Source organism: Trachinotus anak, unplaced genomic scaffold (genome assembly GCF_046630095.1).
Source record: "Trachinotus anak isolate AG129_WGS33_773 ecotype Australia unplaced genomic scaffold, CSIRO_AGI_Tana_v1 ptg000025l, whole genome shotgun sequence".
In the NCBI taxonomy this organism is placed as follows: domain Eukaryota; kingdom Metazoa; phylum Chordata; class Actinopteri; order Carangiformes; family Carangidae; genus Trachinotus; species Trachinotus anak.
The window spans coordinates 5,394,680-5,418,328 of NW_027273876.1; the positions used below are offsets into that span (position 1 = coordinate 5,394,680).

Below are 23,649 nucleotides of genomic sequence, written 5' to 3' on the forward strand. Positions count from 1 at the left end.
GTTCCTGCACAGCCTCACTGAAGTTCTGAAGGATCCAAACAGAGCTGCTCATAAAACTCGGCACCAGTAATTGGTCCATTGTGTAATAATATGAGACCTGATGACATTTACAGGTGGGGGGCGGGGGCTTTAACAGACAGGTGGGCGTCAGCGGTGGAACCAGAGCGAAGTTCACACCTGAGGACCAGATGACTGAGGCTCCTCTCACACCTCAACGTGTTACACTTTAAAGGTTATAAATTTGCTTTGTGAGTGAAATTAAAGGCCATTTTTAATGTGATCTGGAAATTGTCAAAAATAATTTGAGCAAAGGGCAGAAAGTCGTCCCTAATTACCATCAAAGACATGATGAGTTAGTAATGAAATCACTGTGTCTGAACCTTTAACTATAGTAATGGGCTACCTTGCACTACATTTGCTCTCTTGCTACAAATAAGTGGGATGAACATTCCTGCTGAATTTTATGGACTCCGCTCATGTTCAGACGGCACATTTCTGACATTAAAGAAGTATTTTTGGAATAGGCCTCAGCCAGACTGTAATATTACATGTACTGCGTGTTCACACTTTATCCTGCAGTACTATGCCTCTGCACAGCCCTGGCTGGAGGTGTTTTCAGGTTGTCTGCCTGTCCACGGTATCTCAGGAACACCTTGTGGGACCTTTTTCAAATATGGCACAAATGCTCACCTGGACTCAAGGATGAAGTGAGCAGATTTAGATTTTGGTGGTCACCGTTCAAGGTCGCTGTGACCTCACGTTCGTCAACTCTCTGTTTGCTGGGGGTGCATTAGCTTCATATTTTCAGCAGGCTACAGACGTGAGAGTGGTATCAATGTTCTTCTCTCTTATTTTTTGCTGTTAATTCTGGAGTGGTGGCTTGGGAACCGTGGTGGAAAGTAGCTAAGTACATTTACCAAAGTACTATACTTAAGTAGGGTAAAATTTTGAGGTACTTGTACTTCCACTCCACTGGCTAACATTTAGGTGGGGAAAAATGTAAATGTCTACTTCACTATGTTTATTTAACAGCTTCATTTTACTAGTTACTTTTACGATGAAGATTTGAATCAATATAACAAGCTTTTATAATATGACACATTATTGGATTAAACCAGTGGTTTCTGACCTTCCTGACCTCTGACACCTTACAAAAAGCTGTGTGTAGTCAGGGTTAGTTAACAGTGGTTTTCCTCTCCAAACTTCTCACAGTGTTTCAGCTCACCTCAATTCATTCATATCACATCTCACCAAAAATAAAAATAATAGAGTCAGTATTAACCATCTAATGATGTCATATATGATAATATATTAGTCAGAGGGACTAAACCAGTACTTTTACCACATGTTGCTGCTAATTTAAATTGGCCTTTCCACGCAGGACTTGTACTTGTACTGCTGTAGTGGTACTTTTACCCTGCAGCGCTGCTGGGGAGCCTCACATTGTTGAACTTCTGCCCATTGTTCAGTGTTGTGGATAAACAGGACTCTGTCCCTTTAAACCGCAGCGGGAGGTGGTGCTCTCCGGCTCTAGGGGAGAGGAGGGAGGGAGGGTGGACGGGGGGTGGTGTTGGAGGGTGGGGGAGGCTTTGTGCGCCACACTGAAGCAAACTGAGCGGACGCTGAAGCACCGACGCTGGAGACTGCGCCGCCGCAACTCTGCAGCTGCTCCAGCCGAGGAGACTAAACTTCATCCTCAGTTCTTCTCCTGCCTTCAGCCCGACTTGTGTGGAATATAACCGGGGACCTGGACCCCCCCCCCCTCGCCGCGACCCCGCACAGAAAGGTAACTATCTTCATGTGTGTCTGCTGTTTTGTTTTGTTTTTTTACACTTGAGCTGTGAAGTCCTGTTGTATCGCTCTTAAAGGCGAGTTGCTTTCTAACAGCGACGCTGCCGTGTGTGGAACACAGTTTCCAGACTTGTCCGTGGGGTACGGGGGGACCTGTGGGTTGAAGTTGAGCCCACGGTGTGAAATCTGCATCTCATTTGAATGTCAGATCTGCCTGTGGACAATCAGCGCCGGGCAGCCTCACCGAGCGACACCGATGAGCCCCCTGGCGTCCCCTGCGCCCTCCATCAGCCTGCCGGAGGCCGGGGGGGGGGGCGCGAACCATAGCATTGTCAAAGCCACCACCTCAGTTTCAAGGAAATATCCTCTTGTGTTGAAATCGATTCTTTTTTTGACTTTGTATCGCAGCAGAAACTTCTTCTGTCTGCTCCAGCTGCAGTAAAGAACTTGTGCAGAGCTCCTCAAACTTCTTCTCTCTGTGTGTCAGGGGGATCTCTGAGAGTGGAAGAGCTAGTTCGCTGACCTGATTAGATTTTAGCACAGAGGACCCAGTCCTGCTTTGTATAATTCATTATGAAATTACATAATCATCTGTTTTCAATGGAGGCCAGAGCCCCAGATGAAAGGAGACATTAACTGGGTTAAATAACAGTGAGAGTAAACTATTCCACATTTTGCTCCTCAAGGGTCCACAGACCTCTGGACTTGTATATTACAAATCACTAATAACTTAACTTACTCACTTTGTGGATGCTCACTGGTGGGAACTAGGCTGCAGAGTCTGGAATAAGCCTCCCAAACGACTATTTTCAGCTGCAGGAGCGGATATGGTGTAATCAGAGCAGGCAGATGCACTTAGAAAGTCAGTTAGCAACATTAATACTCTGCGGTGGGTAAAATCTGTGGGAATCTACCAAGAGCTGAACAAACTGCACGGCTCCCTTCACCTCATCCCTCACCCCCTGTATCTGTCCAGCTCCCCGCTTCATTAGTGAGTCGTTCCTGTTTGTGTTTACAGACCTGGCACTTGCCTCTCATGGTCATCACGCCTGATGAACTGGGTAATTTACTCCACAATTGCCACTGTGGCCTTATACCTGCCCAGCCTCATTCATCATGCTGTAATTGAAGGCCGTATAGTGTGTGTGCCCGACTTTAACTACACTGACCATAAAGTGTGCAGGCCCGTTTTATAACATTTGGATTCATTATTCCTCGCTCATCGTCGGCAATCAAAGCTTTGTTCTCATTAAACTGCCAATCTGGACAAAAGTAGGAGGACATGTTGACTAATGGGCTTGGCTTTGGTGTTGTCTTTGTACGACTCTTGCCCTCTGACCTCCTCCTACAGGCACACAAACACACAACCACACCCTAACAACAGCCCTAAGGTCGGTCAGTGTTTGTCATTTTGCTTGATGAATCATTTACTCAGCGCTGTGGCGGTAGCCCTGTGATAAAGAGAAATGAGGCAGCTGGGGGAAAATAATGCTTGACTGTGTACCTTTGAGTCGACTGGAGGAATTTAGACCAAGGTCAGGCTCTTGCCCGATCACCGTTCACACCAGCTGCGCCACTTTTCCTGGCGTCATCTTGCTTGTTTGTGTCTTTTACCCGGTGACAAAAGTGGTGCATTATTGCACACACACTCCGGGCCTTTCAGCCCCTCAGCGTATGGCTTCTCCAGAGCTGCCAGGCAGATATCTCTCCATCAAGATCTATTGTGTGAGTCAGAGGGGAGGGGAGTCTGGTGTGTGTCTGTGTGTGTGTCAGCTGTGACTGTGCTTTTTTTTTTTTTCTTTGCTATTTCAGTTAGCTCTGGAGGATACTGCTGCTGCGTAGTGAGGAAGCTGGCTACCTGCCCGACTCTGAATGTGCTGAGGTCATAACAGTTTTATACTGGAAAGAGGGCGTGCAGGAGTGGGGGCTGGGGAGAGAGCGTTAGACTCATTTGCACTGATGAAAACACTGACTTCAGGCTGTTGGTTAAAGTGGAGGGCAACTAATTTCCTTGTCAGTGTTTTTTATTAGTGCGCGTGTGTGGTTTGTGTGCAGGTATGGAGCATAAACTTTTCTTGTAATAAACTTTTCTCCTTCTGTTTATAGGAGAAAAACAGATCAGTTAACTGGAGTCAGATGTGATAACGTACACCATATTGGATGTTCCTGCTGGTTCCCATGCTTCAGGAAATGCCTATGCAAATTGTTTTGTGGCCTCAGTAATACACCCACCTTTATCCCAAGCTCCATAGGAGACCAACCGGGAATGATGGGAGAATATCTTGACATTTGGTCCTCGGCATGGTTTTGTTGCAGTTACATGGGCTGTGCAAAAGGTCATGCAGTTGGGAGGGAAATGAAAAACTCAGTGTGGAATCTGTTTTTCTGGATTATAGTTAGCATGCTTTGAGAAAAATGGATGTGTCTGAAGAAACTGGAAAGCTGTCCTGTTGTCACAATAAATGCATTTGGAGTCAAATTAAAAATGGCATCTGTATTATGTAGGGAAGCAATGAAATGAAATATTCTGACATTATTGGCAGTGTTTCTGTGATGCACTCCAGAGCTCTGAAGCTGTGGACGCCTCCTGGTTTCTGTGAAGCATTAATCACTTCAAAAGTGAAGGATGTGTGATTTCTTAAGAGCTTGTTGTTACTGGGAAACATTGAGGCTCATGCTGAACTTCCCAACTAGAGTTGTTTTGACTCGGACAATTACAGGATTCACCCCCCCGCCTGCAAAGAAAGCAGCGGGGTCTTTGAACTTTGAGGAGAAATCATACTGAGGATGTTGGAGTTAATCTTTGAACAGACTTCACATGGAAGCAAAGTGCAACATTACATCAATGGCCTCAGGCTTTTCACAGAATACATGACTTTGAAGTTCAAACAAAAGAGACACATTACGGAGAAGCCCATTGGTCAGTATCTGTAAAACAGAATTTCTGTGTGAAAATGGCACAGTTTAGGATGCGTTCACTTATTTTTTTTTTTAAAAAGCGTTGTAAACCAAAAACAATCTCCGTCCAGACAAAAGTTTTAGCTCTGTTTCAGAAATAATCTCTTACATCCACACTAATATATTTTCATTTTAAACGATCACTCTTTCTTTGTTTACACCTGGTGCCCACAGAGACTTCTGGAAATGCTGCCGTGTCCTATTAGTTTGAAAACCCCGGGGTAGGATACATTGTGACTGATAGGACGCAGTCAGGAAGTGAGCGTGGCTGTCCCATTTCTGCCCGGCCAGACTAAAATGTGACCCTGGATCTGGGGTAGCATGGACGCCATGATGCATTTTAAAACTAAAAGGTATTCGTGCAGATGTAGCCTGAGGCCTGTAGTTCCTGCCCTTTGTGGCCTGAGATCCACCGTACCTAGTTGTGCAGATCCATGTTTCTATCTATTTTTTTTTTTACAGTTTTATTTGAGTCCATGAGAAAAACAGCAAGGATTCAAGGAAAACCAAAAAAAAAAAAACCCAAATATAATTTCAAGGAGCAGACACTGGTTTTTACTGTTTTCCTGTCCTGTTGATCATCTTATGACGCCTCAGATTTGTCTTGTGACCCACGTTGGGAAACCCTGATACAGAGCCTCATGATCAATCGTGCTCTGTGGAAACTTTGTATTGAATATTGACTGGTTAAAGAGGTCAACACAGTTTTTGTTTTTTTGGGGCCAAACTCCCCTGTAAATGTATCAGGATTCAGGGATCAGTACGCAAACAGAAACCTTAGCTGATCTCAGCGCGGTGACAGCACAGGGCCTGTAGCATCCAGTTTCACAACAAAATATCACAGCTCTCTTTCTCTTGTTCTTCTGTGCAACAACCCACATGCACCTGACACTCAGTCACTCAGATGTGCGCCTGTTTTGGTTGCTATAGCGTAGCATGGCTATTGTGGAGGAAAATAACCAGTTCGACAGGAATAGTTTTCCTTTGAGGTGTAAAAACACACCCCACTGAAGTCATTTCACTCCCTTCTTGCCAACTCCAATGACAATGTTTGACTTGACAACTCCAAAACACGTGATTCAAAGTAACATATTACACAATTGAAGATTCATTGTTGCAGCGCATCATCATTCTTGCAGCACCTGTCACAGTGTGTGTCCTGAAGTGCATTGTTTTAAAGCTGTGGAACCAGTCGGGGTAATGATCATGTCTGAGGTGAGGACAGTCCCAGTGAAGCTGAGCGCTGCCAGCTGGGTGGGTTGTTCCCGCGTTGCGAACATTTCAGAATGTCTTCCGAGATTTCAATTCCGTCCTCGGACACCAGAGAACATTATCATCATCATCATCATCTGTCATCAGGTGGCCAACCCATATCCTCTGGAAGCCTCTCTCGCGGCAGTACGTGATCATACGAACATATTTTAGAACGCGCATCACAGCTTTGTGATTTTTAACTTGCTGATGATGAAGATGAAACCAACAGCACCCATCTGAAGGGGAGTTTTTGGCAATTTCAGATTCTAGGGAACTTTTTATTTTTTCGTAGGTGTTTACTTAACTCAGACTTGAGGTCAAATGTTTGAGATAATTCCTGTTAAACTGAAGTTTTTTTGGAAAGCTGTAGGAGGCTGGCACTGATCAAATTTCGTCTTTATGAGTCATTCTTCCAGCAAAATGGTCATAAGAAAAACAAAAATACGAAAACATGACCCTGAATTTTCCTATAAATCTGAAAAACTTCTTAGAAACCATAAAAATTTCCTACATAAGCAGCATAAATTGTCATCGCCCTCTGTAACTGTACTAATTTGAAAATCTCTTGTTGCACACACAGGTTAAAACAGAAGATAACGCAGCAGTTTGTGTATATTTCTAACAGATTTATCAACTGGATTGTCTAAATTAAACCTTTCCTCGTTGTAAACGTATATTAAAATCCATCAGCTCTGTCATCTGTGGAAAATATTAGTAAGTATTAGCCACCTCTGATTGCGCTAAGTTTCCTCCTCCACCCTCAGTCACTGACACAATGTCACTCCTTCCCGCAGGATTTCGGTTGTGCAATATGTGGTGACTTGACTCTGACTGGGTCATGTATTGAGTGGTGGTGTGCAGCTGGCGGCCGTGGTCCAGGCTTTGGTGTGTTTACAGTCCAGCGAGCCCTCATTGTTTCGTGGCTCAGTGTGGACACAGAGACAGGTGGTCTCTTGCTCTCTCTCGCTCTCTCTCTCTCTGAAAAGACAAAGGAGGACTGTTGGTGTAACTGCTCACCTCTGTGCCCACTGGATGAGAAATTCATGCCAGGAAACTAGTTCAGGAGATGGGAACAGTCACATGAGCCATTGTGGGCTCTTATCATGGCTGTCTGATGACCCTGTGAGAATTGTTGGTTTCCTTTATGAATAAGGACTCACACATCTTCCTGCACAGGCCTCTGGAGGACACTTCCAGCTCAGCGATCCAGAGCTGTGAATAGACTGTGAGGACAGGAGACAATACCTGATAGATTAGCATCTCAGGCCTTTGTGTCTTTGAACTAAATTAACGTGAATTACTGTAAGTAGCGGGTGTCATTCATGTGGGTCACCTCTGAGGCACATTGTGTGTGTGTGTGTGTGCTTGCGTGCGTGTGTGTGTGTACATGTGTACATGCATTTATCTGATGTGCGTGTGGTTTGGGTGTGCCAGAAGGTTTGGTTCCCATCTTCCTCTGTACTGCTTTGTTTTTTGTTCTCCTCTGTTGTACTTTGTGTGACGTGAGAAATTTGGCTGCCATTTGGGAACCAACAAGGTGTGTGTGTGTGTGTGTTTGTGTATAATTGTTTAATTGTTTGTGAACTGTACCTTTGACTCATGAGCAGAGACCGACTCTCTCTGATGAACCTTGAATCTATTTGTGGCAGTTTGACTCGGAGCCGTTGATGGACTTTAAACATATTGTACACACACACACACACACACACACAGACAGACAGACATGTGTAAACACAGCTGCAGCAGGGAATCTGTATATGCCTCCCTGATGAAAACTTCATGTTGCCGACTTGCGTTTCCAGGACAATCTAAGTAGCGTACCAAATGAGAGAACTAACAACTCGAAGAACGATGGTACGATGACACTGACAGTACTTCAGAATACTTTTCTGTTATAATCAGGTGGTGATTCCCTGAAGCTCCCAGGAATTGGACCTTTTATCATCTACCCAGCAGACCTGTAGGTTTCAGAAGAGCCGGTCAAAAGTTTTGGAACACCTCCTGTTTTTCCAGCTGTTATTTAAATGTACTTAATTCAATACGATGTCTCTGTGTTTCTGAGTTTAAAGCATGCAACAAAGAAATAATTGGAGATTTTAAAAAGCAGGAGTCACAAAATCTTGAACTAAATTTAATCTAAAGTTTTGACTCATTCAGCAGCCGAACACACTCGAGACGTTCTTCAGATGCTGTTTGCAGAAGTTCCCGCCACTGTGTTGCACTCACACGTTTCTCTGCTTTCACCTTCTGTCTGTCCACAGTCTGGTTCTGTTCCTCTGATGTTTTGGATCATTATCTTGCTGCAGGATGAACCCCTGACCAACCAGACCACACCACTCACACCATTCTGACAGCAGATGTGGCTTTTTTTGGCTGATGTTGTTGCTCGTAGTTCCCACATCTCGGGCTGATCTCTGAATTTCTTGTCTTATCTGACCCACAGTCCAACACTGAGAGATGTTCAGTTTACAGTGATGTTTAACAGTGACTCCTAATGTTTTAGGAGCTGGAAACAGACTGTTTGATATTTTTGCTTTTACGTTGTGGATTAATCGTATGTGTGTTACTCATAGAGCTTATTTGACTTGAAAGAGGAAGAAGTTGAGCTGCTCAGGCGCCCACGTTGGAGTGTAGCAGACACACTGATCAGCTACATCTCAGCGAGCTGAGCTGCTGAGATGGAATCGATCCCTGTGTTCTTTGTCTGACCTCCCTGAAGAGTCACTTGAGGAAGAACTTGCACAAAAACTGACTCAAAACAAGCATGTCCTGCTCGCACAAGTACGTGTACAATTACACGAACACTTTGCTTTACGATGCAGGAGCTCTTTATTTCTGCCCTATTCTGTGATTTTTTTTTTTCTTTTCAGTTTGTCAACTGTGGTGAATCGCTATTGTCAGGTCAGAAGTGGTCGTGTTTGTGAGCCTCTGCGCTCTCTTTTGTCAGCAAGTGTTTTGTTGTCTGCCGTTGATGTCAGTTAAAGTTAACACCACAGGGGTTTATTAACTCATCTCATCAGCCGGGGCTCACTGCCTCAGGCCTTCATAGCCAGTTTGCGTGTTTAACTTCTGCAGGGAGGCTGCTGATTAAAAAAAAAAACAAAAAACAAACCCACGAGCCGTTGAAGAAGTTGACACAGGGCAGAAAACGGTCACTTATCTTCCAGTCACACTGAGAAGCCAGAGAGAGTGTGTGTGTGTGTGTGTGTGTGTGTGTGTGTGTGTGTGTGTGTGTGTGTGTGTGTGTGTGTTCTGTCTGTGTTCATCACACTGGCAGTGGTTTATCTTTTTTGGTGATCTGGCAGATTTTTTATTTTTTATTTTGTGTTCATCCCTTTGGAAAAGTAGCCTTCAGTATAGCTGGTGTAAATTTGAACTTATTAACTGGAGTGCGAGCTAGCAGTGGCGATAGCCTCCCCGCTGTAACAGAGCATTTTGTTTTCCCCGTCTGTCTTTTTTAGTGCCGTCCTCAGGAGAGATTCAGCTTTGTTTCGGCGTCCAGCTGCTATTGGACGCTTAGTTCAACCACTTGGCTCAGATCCTGCTCTCTGGTACCAGGCGTGAATGCTGCTTATTCGTCAGAGACTGATGGGACGGATTTCAGCGATTAATTAGACATGTACTCTCATGTGCACACACTCACACAAACACACAGGACAGTACAATCCCTCCACTGTAGAGCATAATGAGGGTTTGGGTGCATTTCATGCAGGACACGGTGAAAGAACGTCTGTCGCTGTGCTGGCATGACTGAGTGAATCCAATGTGGTGACACCCTCCACTGCCCCTTTGAGGGGGTGTTTGTCTTCACTGGCTCCATCTGTGCCCTCTCCTTTTGCTAAAGTCCCTGTGGAGGTGTTGCTCCACATGGGAAAGGTTGCGCCCCTTCACATTTTTAACTCAGGATATTATTCATACATGGAGAGGAGGAGCTTTTTTTCTTCGTTTTTTTGTAAACTTTTCTTTTATAATCAAGAAACATGTTGATTATCTGTCCGTTTGGTTTTTAGCCAAGCTTCCTCCTCTCCTCCCTCTGTGGAGCGCAGCATGGCAGCCCACCCAGTGTCTGACCAAACACTTTGTCCAACCATGCAGGAGTAACAGCTTTATAAAAGGCCAGCTTGACTGGAAACACAGAGAAATCATCTGGAAGCCTGTCCTCTGCTTCTGGATGTCAGGATTTGGAAAGATTAAAAAAATCACTCAACATCGTCACGTGGTGATTGTGTCGCAGGGTGTTACTGGAGCTTTTTGCAACACACCAACAGGAATAGAAGGTGGATTTCAGAGTCAGACAGAAGAAGGAGGGCAGGCTGGCTGGTGTGGCAGTGGGAGGTTAGTTTGCTTGTGTGTTTTCTGGGTCCACGGGTGTGTGGTGTTTGCCGCCCTGTGCTCCTGTCACACAGCGCAGAGGGCTGGCCCAGGCATGCTGGTTTTATTTGCTCACGTTGAACGCGCTGCCCTTAATCCCCCTGTGGTTTTGTTTCTGCCTGTGCGGCACTGGGGCCCTGGAGGCTGATACACTACACTTTCCAAACGCACACACACACACACACACACACACACACACACACACACACACACACACACACACACACACACACACACACACACACACACACACACACACACACACACACACACACACACACACACACAGAGGGCCTTTAGCACTTGGGCAACGGTCCTGCTGATGTAGGTATATTTTCCCGGCTCAGCTGTTTGAACTCGTTTCACATGAACGTGAGGAGTGTTCACTGTGTTGCGAGTCCTCCGCAGAGAGTTCAGGGTGATCAGACCTCGCCTGTGTCCAAGTCCAACCTGTTGCATGTTTCAGTGAAACTGCTATATCTCCACCATGTAACTATGCAAACCATTGCCACATTCCTGATGGCGTCCTCCCAGCAATCTCTGCTTCTGTTATTGTGTCACAACCTGCCTGCATGGAGCGATGTGTGCAGGACACACCGTGACATAAATGGTGTAAACTTTATTTCTTACGCACGTTCCCTCTAATGAGGTTATTTTAAGCCTTCTCTGCACATTATTGATGACAAACTGCTGTTTAAGAAACTTCTGTACTTCCTTTAGGGTGCTCAGACGAATTTAATAGTGCGTGTGTGGCATGTGAGGACAGGCCCACTGACACACAACATTCTGCTAATTAGACATTTAAACAGGCCCAGAGGAGACTTCATTTGAATCAAATGAGGCTTTGTTTTTTTCTCACTAGAAAACATTATACTCATCTTTAATGCCCAACAAGCATCTTCTAAGAACCTGACAAAAAAAAAAAGACCCATTTACTATCTTTGTCTGGAGCTTTTGACTATAACCTTCTTCAGAGGAATATGATCCACCAATATATTGATAATTGATTAATAATTCACGTCAAGTCAGTGCTGGTCCAAAAACACCACAAGATACCTTTTTAATGAGCTTAGTGGATGAATTCGTTGGGAAAACCAAACTGGTTAGGATAGAGGTGACGGCCGCACCTCATGAACATTTTAAATGTGGTCAGTGGATCTAATGAGTTGTTTTGCCCCGAGGTTATTTTTTCATCTTCATTTGTCTCTGGTTGTGTGGATCAGGTCAGGAGGAACCTGGACTCTTAATGCTGACTGTGTCCTCCATGTTGTGGTAGTGTTGAGTGAGCGAGAGAGAGCAGGGCAGTGTGTTCACTGCGGGGTAATGGCCAGACAGTTGCACCTTGTGTGAAACACAGTACGTAAGTTCCTCGACACAGGTGTGTGGTGAGGCCATGCACCTTCTCTTTCACATCCTTCTGTCTGTTTCTCTTCAAGATATTTCTGCCATTTGTCAGCTAGAGTTATCAGCCTTGAGCTGTGTGACTGGATATGAAGTCGAACAGGAAGAACCGGTTCCCTCCGCAGCAGGCAGTGATAAGGTGGATGGTTTACTGCATGGTGTTGTTGTTTGGTAATAGAACCACACACTGTTGTGAATAATCACATCAAATGTCTCATGTTACTGTATCTGATTCACCTTTCAGTGTTATAGGTGTGTACAGCAAAGCCAGGCAGCGTATTTCTTCTTCTCTTATGCGAGCGGTGAGTCAGGAGATGGTGGACTGGAAGGAACTTTTGAGGCACTTGGAAAAGCACAGTGAAGCAGGATGGGGGCCTTGCTAATGAGCTCACACCAAGGCTACGGCTACATGATGTGAGGCAGAATCAGATTCATACATAGTTGATGAGCTCTCATCATAATCCCCTCACTTGTAGCACGTTTCTAGCATATTTCAGTTTTATATGTAACTTCCAAGCTAGTGAGCAACGCTTACGTTCTGCTGCACCTTAAAACTGATTTCCTTTCCCGGCTGCTTCGATGCACCGTGGCAAGGACTTCATGATGCCACTGATGGGACAGAGTGTGTGTTATTATCTCACTGCTTTTGACACCGCCACCCTCCTCTCCCCCCGTGGGAATCAGAAGTTTGGGCTCGAGTTCGTGGGCCTCACAAAGTAGGGACAAATGAAATTTCCCAACCTTTTTTTGTCAGAGTTAAGAACTTTCCATTCTTATGCGGCCCCCATTGATTAATTGATTAGCAATGTCATAGATGCCGTCGGGTAACTCGTATATTCATTTGCATATCAATGTTGCTGACAATAGGGTCGAACAATGGAGGAGATTCTGGGTAGTTCAAGGTCAAACAAAGCAGGACTTTTCTTATTGCTCACTCAGCAGAGTCTCTCTGTTGAACATTGTGTCTTTTAAATGGAAGAGTTAAAGCTACACTAGTAGAGTTTTACATTAAAAATACACTCATTGTAGAATTTCAGTCACAAAGTTAATACTGAAAAATGTACTTCCCCTAATAAAATCCTGGAACTGGATATGGAAAATTTGCTGTCAACAAAAGGTTTGAAGTCATAACAAAACACAAAGTGAAAGTAGTGAGGTCAGTAAGGTTGGTAAACAAATGCAGGGTGTTTGCAATGATGACATGATTATTTTGGTATTTGTAATCATTTCAGGTCACCAATGTGCAGGGTTTCCATGTGACACCCTTGTAATAAGAGTTCGGGGTTGTGTGAGGTACGGGGTCATCTGCAAAAACAGTTTCAGCCACTTTTTAAAAAGAATGCCCACTGAAAAAAGTCCATGTCATTTGAAGTGTACAGTATATATTTTTTATATTTTCTCCGCCAAACAGCACTTTTCTTTGGAACTACATTTTCTCTACTGTTCACTACCTACGCATGAGTGCACCTACGCCTAGCTCTTTCTGACTCAAACAGCTGATCTGTGGCGTAATACAGTGTGTAGGAATAAGGTAGTTCAGCAGATGATATAAGGCTGCAGGTAGTGCACTGACTATAGATAAGTACCTCACACAAACCTAAGTCAAATAACCCAAACTATCACTTTGAGATAATTTTTTTAAAAGTTGTTCATCTGAACTGGAGAAACATTTTCTAGAGCATTTTCTCTCTAGATTATATTCACATTTTATTTTAAAGATATCAAGTGAACCTGCCAGAAAATATCCAGGGTCCCATAACTGCTGTGTAATGGCCCTTTACCTGAGTCCTTGTAACATTTGAGTGGTTGCTTCCGCCTGGTAAATAAATGATAAACTATTTCCCTGTCTCTCTTTTAAATATTAAAATGCAGTCAAAAATAAACCCAGAAACTCTTGTACCCTGCGTTTGCCTGATGGTTTAACTTGACAGTAGCTGAGCTGTGATTGGATGGGCATTCAAAGCTTCTTTCCCCTGTTCACTGAGTGAAAGGAGACATGGGATATCTGAGCACTGTATGGCGCCTGCGATCCATGGGATTACCAGAGCGAGACTGAACGCTGATGAGCATGGCGGTTGTTATGTCATTCTGCGCGCATCAGTCTTCCGGCGACATAAGATGCTTTTAATCATTCATGGCCCTGTCACCACTTGTCTCAGTTTGAGCCGGAGTCATGTGGCACTTTGAGTGCTCGGTTACATAAAGGCTTCGTCACCAGCTGGCACTATGACTGATACTTATTACCTCTTTGGGCCTTGCAGCTCTGCGACACAAACGTGTTCAGCCATATGTGCGTGCTTTTGTGTCTGTTTGGGTAGATGTGTGATGGCAGTGTGACCTGTTTGTCTGTTTGGTCGTGGGAGCCTGTAGAAAGAGCACTGAGATGGAATTTTGCCCCCAGCTGAACTGAGACTGTGTGTAGTGTGTGTGGGCCACACAGACCAGACTGGAAACCCCGGTCATCACGTTGACTTCAGCACAGTGTGCGCCTCAGACAGAGGCTATGACAATGTTTTTTCTCTCTGTCTAGACACTGAAGTGAAAGAGCTTTTTTTTTTTAACTTTCATTTATTCATCAGTTAGACCCATATTATCCCCCATACATTCACAAAATCAGACAGATTAAGGCAGCAGCAAAACAAAAAATCTGATTATCCATTCTAATCCGTACCTCACTGCATTCCCCAAAAAATCAATAAATAAATACGAAAACATAACATACAGTAAAATAAGATAGTGGAATAACAGGAATAATAGCTACAGTCAGTATTGATAATGACAGTAAAAAAAGTTTGTAATGTAAGGACTAGAAACCACTAAAATAAGAAACATATAAGCTCATGTACCCTGAAATAAAATCTTCATGACAGTTCACCATCGACTCTACCAATGAGTAAGGCAACAAATCATCTTCAAATTTTCCAAATATGAAAGAAAAGCCATCTAAAAATCTAATTTGCTTCTAGTGGTAACAGTCGTGATAACTGGTCAATAAATAGCTAAACCTTCATGCTTTCATGCTTCATGCTCTGTACAGTATGTAATCATCATTAGTGTTTTATACTATCTAGAATGTGATCAGGCATTGTATTTAAAAGATACAGACAGCAGGGGCTTTAGGTAAGCCTCAGTGCCTTAACGCCCGACACTGATTTAGTGAAATGGATAAATTTTCCAAAACAACTGGGGGAAAAAAAGCATCAATGTTTCTTCTTTATGTAAAAGAATACTATCAGAGCTGTAGCGCACTTTAACCAAAGTTATTTTGAAACAGTGAAAGGTACAGGATGCTGCTGTTCTTCACGATTTAGCTTTTTTTTAAGGTACTGAAAAGCTAGAAGTGAATATGACAGGACTGCCTGCAGGTCATACTTCATCTTTTGTCATGCCCACAATAATGGAGTCTTGATGATCCTGAGGGGAAGTGGGGGGTTTCGAAACTCTTCCCCATCAAACACCAAGGGGCCCCCCAAAGACATAAAAAATTCCTTGAATGACTTAAGGTGTGAGGTTTTCACCTTTTGATATTTGAGCACCCACTGACATCTTTTATGCTGAGGTTGAATGTCTTCTAGTGACATGGGCACATCAAAAGCATTCCCCTTGAGCTATGTAGCACCGTGGCAATTGTCTTATTGCCCTGCATGTGACCACCGGGAAGGGTTAATCCATCTGAATGAGCTGATCTCTCCATGTAGGGGATAAAATCTTTCTCTCTCTCTCTCTCTTGCGTGTCTCCGGCCGGCTTATAGAGACAGGAAGCTTTGCTTGGTAGCCGGCGCTCTGCTCTGATGTTGCCATAGAGAAATACAAAACTGTGAGCAGCGGGGAGGAGCAGATCAGTTGGTGAGTTGTCTTCAGTGGTCAGTGACACATTTTGGACTAATAATAAAGCTTTTTTAGCTAATGATAGACCATACTGCATTAATCTAACCATTATGAGCCTACCCAGTGGGAATTCAGTGGTATTTGTTTGTTTTAAGCTATAATCTTATAATTTGGCCTCCAGCTGCTGTTAAAATACCTTCCATAACAGTAAGCTCATACCAGTAGTCTCGAATAATGGCGTGAACTTGAACTCAAATTACCTTTATAATAGAACTCGGAAAATGAGCTTTTCAAGTACTGTTGTTAATGTATTTGTTCTTTGTTAGGCCTTCTGTCCTTTTTGATGTGCGGACAGTGCATTGGCTATTAGCACCACCAGAACTACTGAAGAGATCCTGAATGAAGTTGTTGAGTATAGAGGATAAAATCTTGGCAGTGGATAGAGTTCAGTTCTCTTCGGGGATGATCTGTCTTTTGAAAGAGAAGCGAACCAAAAAAAAAAACAGGACAAGCTTTTCTTTTTTTCTTTTTTTTTCATCTATCAAACCCCGCTTCTGTTCACTGTAGTGCTACAGTTGCCTTTCCAATTGAATAGGTTCTTGTCAGAGATGCAAATGTTTTCATGGATGACGTTGCTGTGGAATATTGTTGAGTGAAGCCCCCATTCATTCACGGGGGGGGGGCTACACATACAGGCCTAGGGCGTGGGCTTTAGCAGCTCCCGTTTGACAACACTCAGAATGATGGGATTGCTGTCTGGCTAAAACAATTGAAACCCTTGTTAATGTCAGTAACACATGGAGCTAGTGAACTGTGGCACACACATAAGTGGGTGTTTGAACCTTGTCTTCAGTCGACTCTGTTTTGAGATCACGTTTCAAGGCACTGGTGACTCCAGGACAGTTTGGTCTAAATGCTGAAATGAGCCATATTATTATCTTATCGAGTCACAAATCATCGGGATCAAAGTGACCTGCGTTCAGTCCAAGAGCACCCCCACTTTCCTCACGTTACATAATGTCTTTGATCTGTCACTTGGCTATCACCGAACCTGAAGGCCACGCACTGTGTGTTGCAGATTGATGTGTGTTCAGTGAAAAACTGAGGCAGATGGATAAACTGAAGCAGCAGTAGATGGAACATAATATTCTGTTGGTGGTGCTCAAATGTCACCATCAAGGCCACGTAGACAAAGATAAAAACACAAAGAAGTAGCGATGAAATCGCTGGATGATAGGAGGTTTACAACAGAATGTAGTAGATCAGGACTTTCTGAGTCTGTGCTGTAAGTCGATCAGTGTTGAAGAAATGCTGCTCCACTTCATTCTACTTCTTTTTTTTTCTTTTTCATTCTTTCATTCCTGCCTGCTTGAACTGCTCCAGCTCCCAGTATCCTGTTTCTTGATAGTTATGTAACAGTCAGGGGCCTAAATGGGAACTAAAGCACAGCAGTGTTAGCAGACACTGCAGCCACTTGAAAAACTGAATGTGACAGCAACCTATAGGGTCTTTTTTTTAGAAAAGAGTTTGAAAATGTATCAGAAGAATTGAACCAACACGTTTGAATGGAAAGCTATTTTGCCGTGGTAAATTTTTCTGGGGGTATTATTACTGGTTCAAAGTAAGGTGAAGCTGCTGTGAACTTTACACCAGTAAGCCATTATGTAACACCCTCACAGACTTCTACATATTGTATAAAGCTTTTACTAGTTTAGAGCCATTCAAGTGATGCTTCATTCTGAAGCGCTGGCAAGAAAAGCTTCCATACAGATGCAGATCAGGGCAGAGGGAGTAATGTGATAGTGAAGAGAAATGCTCCTTAGAGAGGTGGTATGTTACATTTCCTAGAGTAAAATGATGCCTGGTGTTATTAATTGCATGTTTCCACGTTGCTTGCCAAGATGCATCACTTGCCCTGGTTTATGTAAGTACTGACGTGGCGCAAATGCTCTTTTCTTCTTCACAGGTTGATCCAACTGGAAGATGAAGCCTGAGCTGGAGGACCAGAATGGCTGCACACATTAAACACCTGGAATTGTACTTGCTTTGACAAAATCTCATACAAAAGCCAAAGAACAGTGGGAGGAACTCATCTGAACGCCTTCAGAACCTAGTTTGATTTCTGTCTGTGGATTTTAAGTAAGACAGCCTGCCATCATGCCTATTCTCAAGCAGCTGGTGAACAACTCCAACCAATCGAAGCGGAGGTCTCGGGCTGACCTGACCGCGGAGATGATCAGCGCTCCACTGGGGGACTTCCGTCACACCATGCACGTGGGCAGAGGAGGCGATGCCTTTGGGGACACTTCCTTTCTCAGCACCCGATCGGGGGAACCTCCCAGGGAGCCAGACACAAAGCAGAGCTCCCCGGGCCCCAAGCCAGGGCTGCTGTCCCGCACCTTCAGAAGCAGCAAGCGCTCTCAGTCAGTAAACCGGGGGGACAAGTATGAATACAATATGATGGCGCCTTCTGGTGGCTCATCCAACTTTGTGAAAAACGCCATATCCCTACCTTACCTGAACGACGAGGATACGAACAGAAGCAACCAGCTCCCAAAGAGCGTTTCCTCCAGCCCCATGAAGAAGCTGACAGAGATCGAAGGCAAGCCGATGAATGGAGCAGCAGCGATGGCCACACTCGATGCAGAGTTTGACGAGCGTAATTTCGGAGAACTCACAGATTTGCCTCCATCCATGCCTAGGGGAGGCGGGATGAAGCACGCAGAGTCAATGATGTCCTTCCACATTGACTTGGGGCCCTCCATGCTCGGGGATATCTTGAGCGTGATGGAAAAGAAGGGCTGGGAGGAGGATGACCTCGGCTACGAGGAAGGCAAGAGCAGCGAGGGCCGCGCGTCGCCCTCCCTCATCCCCCACATAGATGATGACGATGCAGAGGAGCGGGCCCCTGCAAGGCCACCCCGCAGCATGTACCAGCAGAAGGCCATGGTGGATCCCTACACCCCAGAGCTACACACCAGGAACAACAACCACCACCACAACCTGGATAGCTGCTCAGTGTCCAGCTCCGGCTCGGTCACCGAGGAGAAACCTCAGTACCACCTCCACGACGCCGACACGGACAGTGCAAAGTACAGTTCGCCACGTGGGGAGGATGACAGAGATTTCACCTTCATGGATGAGGATGATGATGATGAGATTCGAGTGTAAAAAAAACGGATCTGGCCAAACGGTCTTCTCCAAGGACACTAAAGGAGAGGAGCAGGTGTTGGGAGGCTATCACAAGCTGGGAAAGGCAGGGGAAGGATTTAGAGGCAGGGCCACATCTGCTTTAAGCTTCTTGTAGATCAATCTATCTCTGCACACTTTGTCAACATCATCAAATAAAACCAATTAAGCCTTATTCACTGTGCTGGACTTTTGAGCTGAGTGTGCTAGAGTGCAAGCAGTCTGGTTCACAAGGTTGCACTCTTTAAACATTAGGGTTTGTTGATTGTTGCAGATTTTTTTTTTGCAACATCAAACTCTGAACCCATTATAATTGGAAAATTCTCTGATCTCAAAAAAAAAAAGTACTGGCTGCTGTGTCCGTCTCAAGGTGCCTTAGCAGAGGAAGACTCAGCGAGCCACTGGATATAAGCATCACGCTCATTTTAAGAAGGGTGACCAAGAGGTTAGAGGAGTGTGCTCCCAGCTGTCAATCACATGAATATCACATTTTGAGGACGGTGCGCGGGGTGAGCAGAGGGACGTGCAGGGTCGCAAAGGAAGAGGGAAAGGACAAGAAGCGAAACTCGGATATATTTGGGAGATCTGATCAGGAAGCTGCGTTTGCCTTTGTTTGGCACAGACACTAAATAGATAAAGTGGTTATTACTTTTGTCCACGTCTGACTTAATGGGGGTGATTACTGCCATTTTTTTTTTAAACTATAATTTATGTACATATATTATCTGGAAGTTGGCCTACAGTAGCCTGTTGTATTTGAGTTGGGTAGTTTATCATCTTTTTACGACTCTCTCTCTCTTTGGCAGTTCTTTAAATTCACTGACAGCTGTGGTATTTATTCATTAATTTTCATAAGGGATGGATTATTCCTAATGTGCACTGCTAAGGTCTTAAAAGTTTAGTTTTTCTGATAAGTTTAATTTCTTACAAAAACTTAATGGTACCACAGATGCAGCCAGCTTGTTTGCATAGACGTTGGCTCCATGGCACTTAATTATTGGACTAAAGTAGACATAACAATGTCTAAGCCACATCACTCCTGCTATTTCTATCATAGTATGGCTGTATTAGTTGATAATGACTCATGTTTTACAAAATCACTCGCTGTAAGTGTCTGCTTTTTAATTTGCAAAAAAAAAGAAAAAGAAAAAAAAGGTGAATTGTCAGAAAAGAGGCCTTTTTGTATGTGTTCAGGACAGAGGTGGTGATTGTGGCAAATTATGTATATGTCTGTTGTCGTCATTCTACGTCTTTACTAAGGTTGGGAGGAGTAGCAGGTCAGCAGAGAGATGCAAGAAATGTTTGAAAGGGAGTCGCTGCAGCAGAAAAAAATGGTTGTATTATAATTAATAGTTACAGCTCTACCACGAAAACACGTCTTCCTCCCTTCAGACATGTGTCCGGGCGTGTCTCTAAAGGGCAGAGACAGGATGTAACACAATGTACAAAGTGTCATTAGAGCGCAGCTACTTAATAGATGGGCATCGGGTATGTCTCGAGGTGAGTGAGAGTGGAAGATATTTCCTGAACTGGCCCCACAAGTGATAATACACACCTCCTCTAAACAACCCAAATCACACAGTAGGAACAGATGATTAAATGAACCAATCATCTGGCCTCTCCCAGTCTACTCATTAAATGTGCTGGAGTATTGGCCCCCAACCAGCTGGAACTGCTCCAGAAGCAGCAAGGTCAGGAACAGACAGGTGGGCGGTTTTTTTTTTGTTATGTTTAGTTGGTTTTACAATGCAGGCTCACTCAGTCTCCTCCAGGTTACTCTCACTTATAAATTAGGCTGAGAGCAGAGAGAGGTGTACTTTCCTTTCAGGTGTCCATGATTAATGTCTAACCTTTTTTTTATTATTATTTTGTGTTCGAGAGCTAATTGCCACATTTGACAAATGGGAGCTTTGGATTTCCTGTTGTGGCACCGAGGCAGGGGTGTGTACATGGATTCAGGATGCCGTGCCGTTCTGCCCTCGGGATATTGTAATGTTTTGGAACCGTGTCTACATGAACAGGTTGCAAGAAGTTTTGAATCTTTGGGAGGAAATTGCCAAGTTATGTTTTAACCATATTATTGGGTAATGTTAGCAGGATCTTTTTTTTCTGTGTAGATATGCAGTATGATTTGAGTCAGATTGCTTTCACTTTTTGACGTAAATGGGCCAAATTTTAAGGTGTCTTTTATTTTATTTAGATTTCTTTTTTTTTTTTTTTTTTTTTTTGATCCATTGTGAGATATGTGGTTTGTGGAGTGTTTGGGCAGCTGCAATCCTTCACCCAGCAATGGACACTTTAAAAGAAAGAACAAAAACACTCCTTATCTGCCGTTGTTTTAATCAACTAATGTAAATATAATTTGTGCCATTGATGATTACAGTAAATAATCCTTGTTATCAGCAGTGGGACTATGTGGTACTAGTGTGGGAACCAGAAGAATGTTAGTGGCTTTAACACTAAACAGCACATTTGTGGCCAAATTGTATTTGCTAGTTTTACCTTCAGTTGCCAGGTTGGTGGAGTTAAACTTTGAAAGAGGTAAATGGAGAATTGTGGAAAAGTATACCGAATTGCTCTGATACACTTTCTTGTAATTGTCTTAACTCTCTGGCATTTGCCATGTTTCGCTGTGGGAAACAGCTAAGTAGGACAGAATAAACCATAGAAAGGAATTTGCAAATACTTTTCTGCCCCAGGTCTGCTTAAAAGTTTTCCATGCCCCGACAGCTGTGGTTTGGTGAGTGGCAAAAAAAGATAAGGACTGCGAAAAACAACTGGCTCAAAGTTCAGCTGTAGAATGTTTTCTTTTTTTTTTATTCAGTGGCTGTAGTGTTATGCCAAGTATGTACTGTTTTCTCTTCCTATCCCTTATTCTGGTTTTACAGTATATTAATATATTTACCTTTTCTCACTTTCCCTTCTTTGAAATAACAGCTATATTTTTCAATAAAAGAGAAAGCTGGTAATCTTTAACTTTGGCTCAGGTGTGCTTCTTTTTTTCGTCTCATTTCTATAGGTCTGTCACCAGGAGGCCGCCTCATTTTCAAACTCCTTACAGTTTTATTCACAGCCTACTTCTAAAATCAGCAGAATGCTTGCAGAAATGTGACCTTGAAGTAGACCCAATTTTTTTTTTTTTTTTTTTTTTTTTTTTTTTTACAGAGTGAGGTGCTGAAAGAGTTCCAGACACATCGCCCACTCTGGATTATTCTACATAAATAACCCTGAAATGAAAGAGAAAACCTTGTTTAACAGATTTGATTTCACGTCACAGGCAGGATGAGTCTTGTTGGCTAATTAAAGCCCTCTAGCACCAAGAGTGATTTTATTTTGCTTCAGTACTTGGCTGATAAGATGTAAATGCACTTAAAACACTCAGGCATGACTTGTTTGTACATTACATGTTTCATGACATGCCTTGAATCTACAGGAATTAAAGGCAACATATATACTTTTTAATATAAATTTGTCTGTGTCTATATATATTTAGTATATAATTGTCTGTGTGGTTAAATGATGCATTAATGATGAAGAGAAAAGAGTACATTAACTGTACAGATGAAATGAATCACAGCTTTTTTTTCCCAAGCATAAATCCAGTTTCTGCCGTTGACAGCCATCTGGATATGTGATAACATAGAGCGTCATCGCCATTTTTTTCCATATTGTGTGTGTTGTCATAGGGACTGGGCCAGGATTGGGGCACACACGTCATGTGTGTCAGGACAGTGATGAAGAACGTCACGTTCTCAGGTCGAAAAGTTGAATAATTCTGAGTTTTGTTTGGATAATTTATGAAGAGTTTAACAGTAAGTCTGCACACACTAAATATATCCACTTCAACAGTTTTATGTGAAATACATGATGTAGATACATTTACTGAAGCACTGCACTTAAATCAGGTCACTCTATATTTCTGTGCCGCATTTCAGATGCAAATATTCTACCTTTTACTACTCTGCATTAATGTGTCAGCTGCAGTTACTTTGCACATTAACACATTAGCACATAGTAGTCACAATGACTCCAGCTTCAACCAACTGCAACATTAAAATGCAGCTTTCGTGCAAATAAACACATCAATAATAATCATCCACATATGATATATTATTATATAATAAGAACAGTGTCTATTATCCTTCCTTATAAATTCATTCTATTGTAAAGGAGTATTTTTAGATGGTGGTATGGTGTCAAATCTCAAGGAAAAGTAAAAATACTTCAGTGTAGAAATAGTTCCAAGCAAAAGTCCAACACTAAAAATTTGACCTATTTCAGATCTATTTACCTATTTCAGATAAAATATATGATGATGATGGTGATAATGATAATAATACTAATAATTATCCTTGTATGTATATAATAATATTATTGAATTATAGTGTTGCTAATTTTAACTACTTTACATGCTGCTCAGTAGCTTCACCTATAAACATACATAATAATTGATTGATTATATTTTGTTAATAACCTGAATCTGCAAAGTAACTGGTATTTTAAGATGTTGAATAACTGTAGTGAAGTTAAAAGTAGAATGTTTCTCTCTGAGCTGTCGAGGAGTATAAAGTATAAAATAGCATCAAATGGAAATACTCACGGAAAGTACAAGTAGCTAAAAACCGTATCTAAGTACATGACTTGAGTAAACGTATTTAGTTATTCTCCACCACTGGAATTACAGGACTTGAGCATCACCACTGTCCTGTAGCACTGCTAGCCTAGCTGCCCTCAAAGCTACATGAAACCAACAGAGGGTTTAGCAGAGTCAGTGCAGTCTGATTCAAATGGACAGCTTCCTCCCTTCCTGTTTGGCAAATCACTCTAAAGCTGTGTCCTATACAACACTTGCACAAC

General features: G+C 43.1%; 1 protein-coding gene across 1 annotated transcript; it reads left to right on the top strand.

The window, feature by feature from the left end:
• The first annotated feature begins 1,563 nt into the window (after positions 1–1,563).
• Positions 1,564–21,768, top strand: cdc42ep4b (CDC42 effector protein (Rho GTPase binding) 4b). The gene is made up of 2 exons (XM_071462957.1): positions 1,564–1,786; positions 17,570–21,768. Exon 2 carries the CDS (start codon positions 17,761–17,763, stop codon positions 18,772–18,774), a length of 1,014 nt encoding a protein of 337 aa, XP_071319058.1. The 5' UTR covers positions 1,564–1,786; positions 17,570–17,760; the 3' UTR covers positions 18,775–21,768.
• The last annotated feature ends 1,881 nt before the right edge of the window (positions 21,769–23,649 follow it).

Coding starts and splice junctions, on each gene's coding strand:
- cdc42ep4b (XM_071462957.1), top strand. CDS start 17,761: ATGCCTATTCTCAAGCAGCTGGTGAACAACTCCAACCAATCGAAGCGG.